Consider the following 15600-nt stretch of genomic DNA (forward strand, 5'->3'; position numbering starts at 1 on the left):
TTAGAAACTATAGACTCAACTGTAGAAAAAAATTGATTAAAAGGAAAAAAAAGAGCTGGGGCTTAAATATATATCACAGAGATGTTACAGATATATATCAACAATAGGGCACATCACTATGGATGAGATGCTGGAGGCATCTCAGGATGGGAGCCTCAGAAATTCATTCCCATTCTCTAAGGTGCACCCTGTCTGTTGGGAGAAAGCGAGATGAGAAAAGAAAACGAAGCAAAGTGTCTATCCAGTCCAACACAAAGAGCTCCATCAACCCAGGCATTTCCACAGTAATTTACCTCTCAGCCTGTGTTGTTCCTAAATGAAAGCGTTAGCTGCTCAATCATATTCAGCTCTTTGCACCCCATGGACTGTTGCCCTCCAGGCTCTTCTGTCCATGGGATTTCCCAGGCGAGAATACTGGATTCCCCCTTCTCCAGGGGATCTCGCCAAACCAGGGATCGAATCCAGGTCTCTTGGATTGATGGCAGATTCTTTACCATCTGAGCCACCAGGGAAGCCCATTTCATTCCTAAGTGAGTGTATGTGCATATATTGCTGGAGTGTCTCTTCATAAGCCAGCGCTGCGTGCTGTGAGTGTGTTCTGTGAGGGTACTCGGGACATTAGAGAGTCTCCATCCCCAAGGATGCCCTGCCCTGTGGCACGCAGCACTTTTGTGTCATGGCCAACTCATGTCTGCCACCTTTTTTTTTTTTAAGACTAATTTTATTTAATTTTTTTGAACTTTTTATTTTGTATTGGGGTATAGCTCTTTAACAAACAATGCGGCGATAGTTTCAGGTGAATAGTGAAGGGACTCAGCCATACATATACATGTATCCATTCTCTCCCAAGCCCCCTTCCCATCCAGGCTGCTACATAAAAGTCTGCCTCCTTTTTGACTACCTTCCCACAGATCCTTGCATTCCCCACATCTTGCATCTTTTACCTCTCTGATTCTCCCGCCTGCTGACATGTGTCGTCTCCTCCCTTTTACACAACAACTCCAAATTTCTGCAACTCTCCATTCATTTCCGAGGATCCACTATTTCTCTCATCCTCCACATTTTTTTCCCTATGTGCCCTGACTCCTGTCTTCAACTTCACTGAACTTGGTCTGTTTACCACGCTCTTTTGCAAACCTGCCAAGGCCATTTTAGTTGTCATAATTTCTGGGATGAACCCTGGAAATGATGCCTTGGAGTACTCTCACTTATATCCGTACACCCATTTCTGTCCTTTTCAAGTAGACTTGTTTCTATCCAAAACGTCATTTCTTTCTGTTTGAACCTCAACACGGGGAGGAGAGGGGCCCCAGAGAGAGAAGAGGCCAAGCTGACTCCCAGCTTAAACCTTTCCCCAGGCGCCTACCTTTTGCTGCACACCTGGGCTTTTGGGAGAATGTTTGCCCCCGGCACCATGACTGCTGTCTGCCGCGGTTCCAGAGAAAGGGGGGTGCAGGCTGGGAGGCTGGGGAGAGAAGCTTGGAGGGTGGCCCTCGTGTGCCCCTGAGTTCTGCGGAGAGGAAGAAGGACAAATGAGATGGCTGGTCCCTGCCCTGGTGTCTTATCTTTCCAAACCTCCCTAAATTCCAGCACCAAAGTCTCAAATCCAGCTTTGGACATTTCACCTCCTGCTCACAAACACTCCATGGTTTCCACACATCTACAGTGGAGGGTCCCCACATCTAACCAGGGTGAGTCTTCAAAATGCTCCACGGTCAAGCATTATTCATTTCCCTCTGGGAGCTTGCCTGTGTGCATGTTCAGTTGCTTCAGTCAGGTCTGATTCTTTACGACCCTGTGGACTGTGGCCCACCAGACTCCTCTGTGCATGGGCGTCTCCAGGCAAGAATACTGGAGTGGGTTGTCATGGCCTTCTCCAGGGGATCTTTCCAACCCAGGGATCAAACTCTCGTCTCCTGTATTATAGGTAGATTCTTTACCACTGGGCCACCAGGGAAGCCCTCTGCGAGTTTAAATTCTGCTCATCCAGCCACAGCTTGTACATTTTGCTTATGCTTTTATCACATGGAATGACCTTTTCCAGATTCTCCTCTTCCAGCTCCTCTTCTGAAGTCCAATGCCTTTGCAAGTCCTCGCAGACTCTTCTAGCCCTTCATGGTTGATACCCACTCCCCTAAGGCTCTGTGTAGCATTTAACACCATGCCGCTCAGTGATGTTATCCGATATTGCTCTTTGTCTTTTTATTTATTTATTTCTTGTCATGGAATCATTCATGTCTTCCAAGAGTGCTATGTAAGCCATCAATTACTGTACAAGTGGTGGTTCCCCTGTATCCTTCACTTGAGCACCTTCTGGTCCAGAGGTATTTCAAGAGCTACTTTTACCTTTGATGCCAAGGACACCACATTGACACCTGTTGTCAATGAGGATGAGAATCATGCTAAATTTCAGCTCCTCCCAGAGGGCTGACTCAGGAGTGAGCATCCTTCATGTGAATGTGCTGCTCTGGTGGGTTCATAAAAATGTATCTGCATTACCCCGCCTCATACTCCCAGGATAGAGAATATTCAACGTGAAAGAGGCATACATTTTATTAATAGTATCAGATAATCCTTGGTTGTTGTGGCCCTGGGCACCTGGCTTCACCTCCCTGGGCCTTATTTTCCTCAGTAGTGAAGAATAACAAATTGGAATTCGTAAGGCTATTTTGGAATTCATAAGGACCACCCTGGTGGCTTAGACGGTAAAGCGTCTGCCTACTATGTGGGAGACCCAGGTTGGATCCCTGGGTCCGGAAGATCCTCTGGAGAAGGAAATGGCAACCCACTCCAGTACTCCTGCCTGGAGAATCCCATGGATGGAGGAGCATGGTAGGCTGTAGTTCATAGGGTTGCAAGGAGTCAGACACGACTGAGCGACTTCACTCACTCACTCACTCAAGGTTGTTTTGACAATTAATGAGTTGCTCACAAACATACCTCTTTTAAAAAATACATTGTGATTTTTTTAAAAGATCTTATTGCTATTTTTTTGACTTATTGATAGATTGACTTTGTTGCTCTGGGTATTAGTTTCAGCACATGAGATCTTCAGTGTTAGTTGTGGCATAGGGGATTTGTAGTTGCAACTTGTGGCATCTAGTTCACTGACCAGGGATCAAACCCAGGCCCCCTGCACTGGCAGCATGGAGTCTTAGCCCCTGGACCACAAGGGAAGTCCTGTACATGCCCCTTAATACCTGGCACATGGCAGGGATCCAATTAATTTTTCTTCCTATTCCCTTCCTAATAACATAGATTTCAGAACCTTCGTAATTTTCTTTCTCAAAGAGGCTTAGAGTTTTCTAATAATTTTTTGGTTTCATGGACAGAGGAAGTCTTGGATGGTCCCCTTGGTCTAGTCTTTGAATCAGATATTCTTCTGAGCCATCCCTACGACTCGCCTCATTCTGCTCCAGCTACACCAGCTTCTTTCTGATCCTGGACTATCCCACACAAGTTCCTAGAATAGGGCCCTTGCACTTGCTGTTCCTCCTTTGCTTATAATGGCTTCACCCCAAACACTTACAAGTTTTTCTCCTTTACCCTCTTCAAATGTCCCTGGCCCTTCCATTTAGACTTTCAAACTTCTCATCTCCCTTGTCTGCTTTTTCTCTGTAAGATGTTTCATCTTCTAATATATTAAACACTTTACTTAGATCTTTTCTTTACTGTCTATCTCCCTATGAGAATAGGGATTTTTGTCTGGCTAACTCAACATTAATCCCCAGAGACTAGAACACAGCCTGGCACACAGTAGGTAAATATTTGCACTTTACAGACCACTACTCAGGGAGAACAGTAAGGTCTGATAACTTTCCCTTTGGCCCTCTTGATGAGTTAGTTTAGCCTACAATAAAGCTTGACAAGGAGGAGTCCTGGGAACAGCCATAAGCCAAATCTGGACCCCAGCTTGTTTTTATAAATGAAGTTTTATTGGAACAGCCATGTGCATTCATTTACCATGTTGTCTACGGCTGCTTCTGGGTTCCAGGGATAGAGCTGAGTGGCCATGACAAAGACTGTACATTCCACAAAGAAATAACAATTATCATCTAGCTCTTTACAGCACAAGTTTGCCATCCTTGTCTCATGAGTTTGTCCAACCATAAAGGCTTGTGGATCGTGGTGCTCAGGAGTTACTATTAGACTTTTAGCAAACCTTCCCCATGCAAAGTTCCAAGGTCAGCTAGTTAGCAGTTGCAAATTTGCATTGCACTTTCAGGAAGAGCAGGGGGCCAGTTCTTACCTGCGCAGTGCACACCTGGCCGCCGACAGGTGAGGAGACCCTGTGTTCTTCTCCTTGGGCGCCTGATGACGCGGGAAGGAAGTAATGGTTGTTCGGCGACGGGGGCAAACTGATGTGCTGCGGGCTTTTCACAGCCCCGAGGGGCGAATGCTGCGGTGAGCACTGCGGGCTGAGGAATGTGGAGGACAGTGCGTTGGTCGGACCCGAGGGCTCTGAACAGTGAGTGCTCCCCAGGGGCAGGAGCTGAGCGTCTTCGCGAGGCGGCGGCGGCTGGCCCTCCGAGCCGGCGCTCTGTCTTTTCACGGCCGTTTGCCGGGATGAGAAAGGACAGCTGGACACGGCGTCCTCCTGCTTGATGGGGGCGGCCGGGAAGGGCGGCGGCTTCTTGTCGGGACAGCCGCTCCTCTTGTGCTGCTGCAGCTGCAGCCTCAGCTCCTCCACCTGCCTCTGTTCCTGCTGGAGCTTCCAGGTGAGCTCGTTGATCACCTTCTGCTTCTCCACCAGCATCTTGTCCTTCTCCGAGTCTAGCCCGTCCAGCTCCGGAAGCATGGAGCCGCCGTTCAGACTGCCCATGAGGGTTTCCTCGGCGCACGCGGGGACCGGGGAGGGATGCAGGCCGAAGGATGGGGAGGCGTCGTTGAAGGTGTCCGGCAGGGACCCCGCCACCGACAGGTCAGACGAGGCGGGCGAGATCGGGGGGCTGGAGCTAGTGCTGCCGAAGTGGTAGAAGCCGTTGGACAGGGCGCCGGTGGAGGGGGAGGACTGGTAACTGGGCAGCGCGTTGCTGGGCGTCACCGGAAAGGTGACCGTCGTGATGTCACCGAAGTTGGGCGCAGGGTTCCCAGAGCAGTCCTGGAAGGGCCGGAGTCGGTCCATGAGGGCCGTCTTGGTACCAGACACGGGCAAACCTCGTATTCGAAGCTGTTGTCTTAACTCAGAGACCTGAAGGAGCCAGACTGGCGTTAGTGCTGGTTAGTGACAATCAGTTTTTTCCCTAAAGTATTGTTACGGCAGCTTTAAGATGTCACAAATGGAATCTAACATGTCCCCGTATTTGTTTCCGATTTTGATATCATCTTGCACATTTTTAATGATTTGAAAAAAAAATCATACACCATGTTTTCACAGTCTCAGATTACAGAAACATCCAGCTCAGATGAACCACAGGGGTCATCTGGTCTACTGCTTTGCAACCCCCCTCCTGGTCCTTGCCCCCACTTAACAGGTGAGAAAGCTGGTACCTGCCTGGGTTTAGAGATCAACCCTTAACCAACAACACAGGACAGCCTGACATGCCAGGACCTCTGTGCCCTTGGTGAGCATCCTGCTCACCCCATCTTCCCCACACCCGGCAAGAGCATCAGAGCAGAGCCATGCCCCCCGTGGGGTTCCTGATTCAGCAGGTCTGGGTTGGGCACTGAGAATCCGGGTCTTAAACAAGTTCCCGGAGGATGCTATCGGTGCTAGGACCAGGCTTTGAGCACCGCGGTTCTGTGTTACCATGAATGTCCTAATTTTAGTGACTGGCTGGATAACAGTCCTATAGTGAGAGAAGAGTGTGCGCGGAGATGAGACCATCAGTTCAAATCCTGGCCCCGCCTTCTCTCAGCTCAGTGATCGCTCTGTGAAATGGGTGACAGTAGCTCTCTTACACATTTTTGTGGGGATGAAAATGGCTTAGGACTTGTAAAGGACTTGGAGTAGTGCCTCACAATTGTTGGTGGAAGGTGCTCGCTTTATTATTATGTGGATTCACATATATTTATTTTAACCCCACATTTATATATATATATAAATGTTTGTTGCTGTTGTGTTAGTCACCTCAGTCCAACTCTTTCCGACCCCGTGGACTGTAGGACCAGGCTCCTCTGTCCATGGGATCTCCCAGGCAAGAATACTGGAGTGGGTTGCCATTTCCTTCTCCAGGGGATCTTCCCGACCCAGGGATCAAACTCGTGTTTCATGTGTTGGCAGGTGGAGTCTTTACCACTGAGCCACCAGGGAAGCCTATAAATATGTGTATATGTATATATATATCAAAACCTCTGCTTGCACATGAAAACATCTGGATAAAAATAAGCTAAAATTCTAACAACAGTTCTCTTTATCTGTATTTCTAAAATAGCCCTCATCAGCATATTACTTTTGTAATCAAATACCTAAGTGTTAATAATTCCATACAACAGCCAGAAATCGGTAGGGAGATATTCTTGTGACATTTTGTACAAAAAGGTCTTTTTGAGTCTCAAAGCTAAGAGGCTGATAATAAAAATACTGACCACAAAACTGAAAACTATAAGTCAAAAATACTGGGAGAAAATCCAAATAGCCATCTCATTAAAAAAAAAAACAAAAAAAAACTGCAGGGCAAAAGAGTTAGTAAGCTCAGTATATCCAAAGGAAAATATTGACACCCAAACTAAAACTGGGTTATGGACATGATCTAACCCTTCACAAACAAAAGATAAAATTAAAAGAAAATGGGGACTTCCCTAGCAGTCCATTGGTTAAGACTTCACCTTTCAATGCAAGAGGTGTGGGTTCGATTCCTGGTTGGGGAGCTGATTCCACATGCCTTGTGGCCAAAACACCAAAAGATAAAACAAGCAATATTGTAACAAATTCAATAAAGACCTGAAAAAAGGTCCACATCAAAAAAAAAAAAAATCCTTAAAAAAACTAAAAGAAAAATGACCTATAAACATCTGTGTACCAGCTAGTATTCCAAGAAACACATACATAGCTTTGTGTTCATAGCTTTGTGTTCACCAGATGGACAAAGAAATGAATAATAACACTTTGTGTCAGTGAAGTAGCAGCAAAAATAACTGTATAAAAATGTTAAGAATAAAAAAAAAAGCTTTTTAAACCTTGCTATTCTGAGCGTGGCCATGGGCCCAGCAGCATCAGACAGCATCTGGGAGCTTATGATGGAAATGCAGACTCTCAGGGCCCTCGCCACACCTATCGAGTCAGAAGCAGCATCAGACAGCATCTGGGAGCTTATGATAGAAATGCAGACTCTCAGGGCCCTCACCACACCTATCGAGTCAGAATCTGCATTTGACCACGAGCCCCAGGTGGGCCAGCGCACATGCCGGCTTGAGGAGTGTTGCCCTAACACACTCCTTCTGGGAATAGATTGGCACAAACATTCAGGACAGGAATGTGGCAACATGGACTAAGAGCTTTCAAAAATAGTCATGCGTTTAGGTTCAAGCGTTCCACTCCTGTGTATTCAGCCTGGGGAGATAATTAGAGAAATTAAATGTGCACATGAATTATACTTTTAATAGCAAAAATTTGGAAGCAAAAGTCCAATAGTTGGAGGTCAATGAGGTGGAGAAATGATATGCCAGTACTAAAAAGAAAAACCTTACTGAATATTAAAAGTTACGAAAAAGTCCATGATAAATAAAATAGAAAAGCATGCCAGAAGTGTATACTCACATAATTATTTTAAAACCAAACACATTCACAAATATTTTAAGTCTAGAAGGAAATACTATAGAATCTCTGAGTCAATTGTCTTTTGAAATACTTTTTCTTACACTATCATATTTCAGTAGTGAATATATACTACCTTAAGAGTTATTTTAAAAATCATCTTAAAAAGGATTGCAATTACTTACAGTATCACAAGCAATAAAATATGCTCTCAGCCCCCTAGCCTGGCTAGCGTTGTTGTACCATTTTCTTTTATATTCACTGGTTTGAAAAAGTGGAAAAATGGCAACTCATTATTGTTTTAATTTAGAATTACTTAAAATTAATGAGTTCTACATTTATTTTTAGAATCTGCTCTGGCACTGAATAATTTAAACTACATTATTAAATAATGCAGCTCATATTCTAAAATAAAATGAATACTTGTTCAGTCCAGTTTACTTTAAATTTCAGACTATTATGCTGTGTAGGCTTGCTTGGCACAAAGATTTGTATTCACCTCTTTCATACACTCACTGGTGTTTTAACTGTTGATGAATTTTTAAGTCAAACCACCCAGCCTTAAAGAAAATCAACCCTGAATATTCACTGGAAGGACTGATGCTGGAGATGAAACTCTAATACTTTGGCCACCGGATGTGAAGAGCCAACTTATTGGAAAAGACCCTGATGCTGGGAAAGGTTGAGGGCAGGAGGAGAAGGGGGCAGCAGAGGATGAGATGGTTGGATGGCATCACCAACTCAATGGACGTGAGTTTGAGCAAACTCTGGGAGATGGTGAAGGACAGGAAACCCTGGCGTGCTGCAGTCCGTGGGGTCACAAAGCGTCGCACACGGCTGAGCCACCGACGGCAGGCCTTCCCTGATGGCCCAGTGGCTGAGATTCTGTGCTCCCAACGCAGGGGACCTGGACTCCATCCCTGCTCAGGGGACTAGGTCCCACACTCTGCAACTAAAGATCCTGCATGCTGCAACCAAGGCCCGGCCCGGCACGGCCAAATAAACATATAAATATTTTAAAAATATTTGTTTTAAAAAACCAAAATAGTGCCAAACCCTATACCTTCAGATCATCTAGGTTGGATGGGAGTGGGCCTGGCTTGAGAGAAGAGACACCAGTTTGTCCAGAAAAGCTGTTTTTGGCAGGAGACAAAGGGGTACTGCTCAGCGGTGCTGAAGCAGCGTTTGGATTTCTGGCCATCTGCTCATTTGGTTCCCTGCAAAACAAACACAGAAGAGGTACTGAAAATACAGTCAAATTTATGTATGGGGATATGACAGTGTGATTTATAATAGGAAATGTATATATTTGGTCTTCATCCTGGTTTCTGGCACAGCTCCTAAAACCCTGGGGGTTTCCTAAGTCCTGAGAACAAGGCTGTCTTTTGTTATCCTAATGAGGTGACTGTTGGAAGCCAGGTAAGCGCGGAGGCTGGTGGCCTGGAGACTGAACCATGTGATCAGAGAGTTGGAGTTTTCAGTCCCACCCCTGACCTCTAGGGAAGAGAAAAAGCTGGAGCTTGAGTTGATTCCCAATGGCCAATGATCTATTCAATAATGTAACGAAGCCTCTATTAAAAACCCAAAAGAACGGGGTTCAGAGAGCTTCCGGGTTTTGTAGTAGGTGGAAATTTGGGGAGAGTGGTATATCTGGAGGGACATGGATGCTCTGCCTGACTCCCATGTACCCTGCCCCGAGCTTCTCTTGTATCTGGCTGTTCCCATGAGGAGCTATGTGCTTTTACAACAGACCAGTAGTCTATTAAGTAAAATGTTTCTCTGAGTTCTGTGAGTAACTCTAGCAAATTAATTGGAACCCAAGAAAGAGGTTATTGGAACGTCCAGTCGATAGCTGGTCTGTCAGAAGGACAGGTGACAACTTGGACTCGTGACTGGTGTCTGGAGGGTGAGGGGCCAGTCTTGGGGGACTAAGCCCCAAGCTGTGAGACAGATCCAACACCATCTCTGGGGCATCAGAACTGAATTGAGCTGTGGGACCCCCCCCCCCCCCCGCCCCACCCCAGCTGGTGTCAGAGAGGTGTCTGGTGGTATGGGGAAGACTGGGTGAGTCGACCATCAGGACGTGGTGTGGTGTGGGACCCGCTGGGGCCTCTGATGGAGAAGCCACAGCCAGCCTCCATCCCCGGTGCCCGCGCTCCCACCCCCTGGGCTTGCCTGACTTACTTGAGTGGAGCTGCGTGCAGCCCGGGGTAGCTGAAGCGGTGCTGCTGCTGCTGGCTGAGGATCTGCAGCTGCAGGAAGAGCTGCTGCTGCTGGAGCAGCCGGGCGTAGGCGGAGTCCATGGGCGGAGGGGACTTCTCCGCCTTCTGGTCCGGGGGGATGTACTGGTGGTATTTGAGCTTCTTCACCTTTGGCTTGGGGTCCTTGGGCTTTTTGTGGCGGTTCTTGCTGTCGCTCAAGGACTTGGACTGCAAAGCGGGTGGAGAGACGGCATGTGCTTTTAGGTGGTGGATGGGAACAGTTTGGCATCAGGAATATTATCTCTAGATTTTATCTGATGGATGTTTTTGAGCCCCCGACACACAAAGACAAGAGGTACAAGAGATCCGGGATGTTAAGGTACCTAACAAACAAATCCATGCAAATACAACGCAAAGGACGGACACTCCTTAGGCAGGAAGTCTTGAGTCTTAGAAGTGGCTTCGGGGAACCTCCTTCCCAGAACAGAGAGGTAAGTCTATGTGTCAGTGAGGCCAGCTTCCTAACCTAAAACCTAAATCTGATGACTAGTGAAGACGACATTCTGTTCTCGGGTTAGATTCATAAGAAGGTTCTTTTTTTAAAGAAAAAAAAGTTTGACATGGACCATTTTTAAAGTCTTCATTGAATCTGTTGCGCTGTTGTTTCTCTTTTGGTTTTTTGGTCGTGAAGCATGTGGGATCTTTGCTGCCCAACCAGGGATCAAATCCACACTCCCTGCACTGAAAGGGGAAGTCCTAACCATCGCACCACCAGGGAGGTCCCAAGAAGGTTCTTTCATCTGTATACGTGTCATCATCTTTAGGGAAGCTCCTCGTGAGCTGACTTATTAATAACATGAAAGAAGATGAAATTAAGGCTGTCTCTAAAAACCCAAAAGGTGGATTCTTGTTGCTTCTAAATCAATTCCCCTTCCCACCAAATACTGATATAAGATCAGGAAGTGACACCCTCTGAACTAAAGATTCTTCACTGACTATAGGAAGGACAAGTCACCCACTGAGACCTTTCCAGAAGTTACCAATCATGGTGTACGGTTTGGACCCTTGAAAAAAGTTAAGGACAGAGGCCTGGAAGTAAAGACACGTTTTTGAACGTGGTATAGTATCCAACTTTACCACATCTCAATGACCCCGACCTGCAAGTTGGGTAAAATATTCTCTACTTTTGATCTCAGTAACCAATGGGAGGATGGTAAAGCATATTGTTGAAACAATAAGATTTCAAAGTACAGTGTGATTATATTTATAACCTGTTCCTGAAATCCAAAGACCTCCAGAGATTGAGAAGCAGTAGGTGTGTATTTCAGTCAGTTAAAAAAAAAAATTTCCAATCCCAGATTGTGTTACAGAAGATTGAAATGAACAGGGATGTGATGATGGAAGGGTCTTGATCTGAGGACAAGCTGGCGGGGGAAGGTGTGGTACCAGCAATGTCCAGAAGAGGGAGCTCCTGAATAGCCAGCAGGCAGGTTGTCACCGGGCAGCTTTCCCATTTTAACTACAAAACACACATGTGAAGGTGACCTATTGGATTTGCTTTTCTCTGACTCAGCGTGCCCGTCCACCAAAGCCTTTTGTGTGTGTGTTTTCTCAGGAAGGCTTCTTCTTGTACACTTAGCTCAAGGATTCCTATAGGCCGGGAGTCCTCCTCCCTGCTCATTCATCGATGGGTTAGTGCTCCAGGTAATGAGTCAGCCTTGTTCTTGGGAGAGTTTCCCCCGAGCTCCTGCACTCAGCTCTGCTCTGCTCCCAGTCCTCCTAGGACCTGCTTGTCTGGGGAAGCTGCAGCCTTGTGTCTAAAGCAACTAAATCAGGGGCTCAGTCATCTTCTATTTGTTGCCTTATTATCACAGAGACTCTCTGCATGGCTGATTCATGCCAATGTATGACAAAACCCACTGAAATGTTGTAAAGTGATTGGCCTCCAACTAATAAAATAATATTTAAAAAAAAAAAAAAGGTATTGTAAATCGGACCATTTTCTCCGGATAGTGAGGAGCACAGATCACTGAACCCACGAAACTCTGAATCACTGAAACTTTTACATGGGCTGCGCTCATTTGCTCAGTCATGTTTGACTCCATACAAACCCGTGAACTGGAGCCCGCCAGGCTTCTCTGTCCATGGGATTCCCCAGGCAAGAATGCTGGAGTGGGTGGATCTTCCCAACCCAGGAATCAAACCCGCATCCCTTACATCTCCTTCATGAGCAGGCGGGTTTTTTTTTTTTAACCACTAGCGCCACATGAGAAGCACATTTGTAACTGTATTATAGTTCCATATTTTTGACAAGACTCTTCATTGAAACTGATTGTCCTTTCTCAGGACTATTACTACACTTTCTTAGTACGAAGAGGCTGAAGGCTCGGCTCATTTGCATTCAGCTAAGTTCAGTCGCTCAGTTGCGTCTGACTCTTTGCGACCCCATGGACTGCAGCACGCAAGGCCTCCCTGTCCATCACCAACTCTCGGAGCTTACTCAAACTCATGTCTATCGAATCAGTGATGCCATCCAAACATCTCACCCTAAGTCGTCCCCTTCTCCTCCTGCCTTCAATCTCTCCCAGCATCAGGGTCTTTTCCAACTCATTTGCTTTAGGCAAAATTTAAACACTTATGTATTAATATTAATACAATTTCTCTCTGCTCCCAATGGTGGAAATCACTGAATCATGTTAATATGCTCCCAAGTCAATATGTCTCCTCCCTCCACCTGTAATGAACAAAATTCACCAATAGCCGCATAATTTCAAAGCTGTTGAGCTGAGTGGATTGTGAAGTGAAAGTCGCTCAGTCATGTCCGACTCTTTGTGACTCCACGAACAAGTCCAGGCATTCTCCAGGTCAGAACACTGGAGTGGGTTCCCTTCTCCAGGGAACCTTCCCAACCCAGGGATTGAACCTAGGTCTCCTGGTGTCTCCCGCGTTGGTGGGTGGATTCTTTACCAGCTGAGCCACCAGGGAAGAGTGGATTGTAGGCTGGGTTTAAGCCACCGCAGTCTGGGGAGCTTTCCTGCGAATGAAATGCCTGCCATCCGTTCAGAACATGAAAACTAGTTTTGTGGGCTTCCCTGGCGGTTCCGTGGTAAATAATCTGGCTGCCAGTGCAGGAAACATGGGTTCGATCCCTGATCCAGGAAGATCCCACAGCAACTAAGTCCGAGGGCCACAGCTGTTGAGCCTGTTCTCCAGAGCCTATGAGTCACAACTACTGAGCCCGCGTGCTGCAACTACTGAAGCCCGAGCGCCCTAGAGCCTGTGCTCTGCAACAGGAGAAGCCACCGCAATGAGAAGCCCACACACTGCAACTAGAGAGTAGTTCCCACTCTCTGCAACTAGAGAAAAGCCCATCAGCGGTGATGACCGGCACAGCCATAAATAAACAAATAAAATTAAAAAAAAAAGAAAACGACTTTTGTGTATACGCAGTGGAGGGGGTGGCAGGGCCATTACTTTAACACTGATTCTTACTCAATTTACAAGCTTTTAAAAGTATTTCTTAAGAATCAGCTTAGCATTGAGTGCCAGCTTTAGAGCTGAGAAAATATTAATATGCCCCCAAGTCAATGAGAAGTTATTTGGGATAAAATATTATGAAAAAAAGTCAAATGACTACCAGTTAACTGAGGAGAAAATATTTTGTGAACTGTTAGATGTAATGCTGAGAAAATTAAACCCAAACTACATGATCCTGCTTATTCTGTGCCTCCTGCGAATGTAAGCTCTCCCTTCATCTTTATGTCCACAGGGAGACTGGCTTGAATGACAGAGGTTTTACTTTAGGCAAGGCCCTCAGGCTGGCCTCCCTTGTGGAAAAGCCACTGTCCTATACCTGTGTTAAGGCGCGTGCAAATCCCGTGTGCATTGCAGTCAGTGTCTGTCTCTAGGCTAAGCTACCGGAGGCTTTCAAGTCAGGAACCTGCTGGCTGAACTGTGAGCCCGAAGAAAGGAGCGCCAAACGCTTCTCTTCTGTGGGGAAGACCCCTGATGGGCAAGGGCGTCTTGGTCCATGTACACTGAAAGCCCACTTCTCAACCCCTGTCTAGCGATGCTCCCAGTGGACTGAATCCATCCATCAGTCACATGACTCTCGCCGTTGCCAGACCTGACTCAGCACACCCCGCCCCACAGTGGCCCCGTGAGCTGCAGGCTCGGGCGGGCGTGGAGGCTGGCCCATCCTACCTTTACGGCTGTGTGCACAGGGATGGGGGTGCCCAGGGAGCCAAGCCCCTGCTTGCCCGGGTCTGGCTGGTTGCCGGGTTGTGGGGCTGAGTCACTCCTCTCATTTTCTGAATCCTGAAAATCCAAATTTGAGCCTGATTAGGATGCAGGAGTAGAAACTGTGACACGGAAATGTTGCAGTGGAGGCGCCCACCCTCACCCCCCAGGTCTGCTGTGTTAATCCCAGCTTCTTATCTGAGGAAAACCTCAGGCTCTGTCCCTGAGGGTGGAGAGTCAGGTACATGATTTGTCAACCAACTGAGGACCCTTTTTAAGAGAGAAAGCAAGCATGATATACAATCATCCCATCCAACAGGTGTAGAACTGGCTTGGGCTAGGTGAACTGGGACATCTGGTCACCCTGTGGGCAGGATCCACCTACTTGCAGTCAGGTCTACATGTTGGAATTGAAAGTGGGATTGAAAAAGAGAGGAAGCGGGAGGAATGAGTGGAGGAACTTTGGGGGAAAGTTAGGGACAATGAAAAGGCTAGATGAGAAGGGGGTTGGCAGATGGAAGGAAAGTGTGTAGGTATTTGTGTGTACGTGTGTCTCTGTATCTGCGTATATGTCTCTGTGTATGCCTCTGTAATGTATGTGTGCACATGTGTATGTGTATACATTCCTTTGCGTGTGTGTCTCTGTGTGCATACATGTGTGTTTATGTGTATGTCTGTGTATATAAATATGTGTGTGCATGGGTGCAGCATCAGGAAAACCTTAATGAGAGGCACGATCCCACCCGCAGAGGATGCAGAAATGCACACAGCATCCTCTTCCTCTCCCACAATCCTATGGCGCGACTTTGAGGAAAGGCCCCCGAGCTGCCCAGTCTTTGCCTGAACACGTATCAAAGGTCTGGAGCATCCTTTTCTCTCAGAGCCCATGCCCTCATCTATCACTTGAGGCTGCTGGGTTAACTGATGTAAAATGATTTTTGCATTTTGCCTGACATTGCTCAGTGCTCGTTCCCTTCTTCCCCACTTCAAGGGTTAAAAAGGAAAAGTGTGTGTCTTCTTCCCAAAACATCTTTAAATCAGAAGCTGAGGAATTTACTATCAGAGCAATAAGAGTACAAATGGCTCGATGTACTATTTGATGTTATCAAAGATGCTGGGCTGCAAAGAAGCTCGGGATGCAGGGAAGAAAGAATGCTTTGATTACAAACTCTTGGACAATAAACATGCAGCTCTTTTGGCTCTACTTTTTCTGTCTTCTGTCTCCTTCTCATTCCACATTTCCTCCTGGCAGCCTTGAATTTGCTCTGATGGAGTGAAGAGGGGCCTGACAATAACTGGTAACAGTGCAGTTTCAGGAAAGAGGGTCATAGTAAATAACTCCTGAAACTGTCTCTGATCCCTCCATGCTTTACAGTTTAAAAATGTTTTCAACTAATATGGGTTTAAGTACAAACATCCAGCTATACAATAAATCTGTCTTCCCTGGTAGCTCAGCAGTAAAGA

General features: G+C 46.5%; 1 protein-coding gene across 6 annotated transcripts in view; it reads right to left on the reverse strand.

The window, feature by feature from the left end:
* MYOCD (myocardin) overlaps nt 1-15600 on the reverse strand; it is an 87650-nt gene that overhangs the window by 12510 nt on the left and 59540 nt on the right. For 5 of the 6 annotated variants that reach the window (XM_065910097.1, XM_065910096.1, XM_065910099.1 and 2 more), the window contains 5 exons: nt 14101-14214; nt 9881-10125; nt 8760-8913; nt 4250-5191; nt 1367-1510 (listed from right to left, as the gene is read on the reverse strand). In XM_065910097.1, the coding sequence (XP_065766169.1) occupies nt 1367-1510; nt 4250-5191; nt 8760-8913; nt 9881-10125; nt 14101-14214 (1599 nt within the window). The remainder of the gene's footprint in view (nt 1-1366; nt 1511-4249; nt 5192-8759; nt 8914-9880; nt 10126-14100; nt 14215-15600) is intronic. The other variant, XM_065910098.1, reaches the window with a different exon arrangement.

The sequence above is a fragment of the Muntiacus reevesi genome, chromosome 18, assembly GCF_963930625.1.
Source record: "Muntiacus reevesi chromosome 18, mMunRee1.1, whole genome shotgun sequence".
Lineage (NCBI taxonomy): Eukaryota > Metazoa > Chordata > Mammalia > Artiodactyla > Cervidae > Muntiacus > Muntiacus reevesi.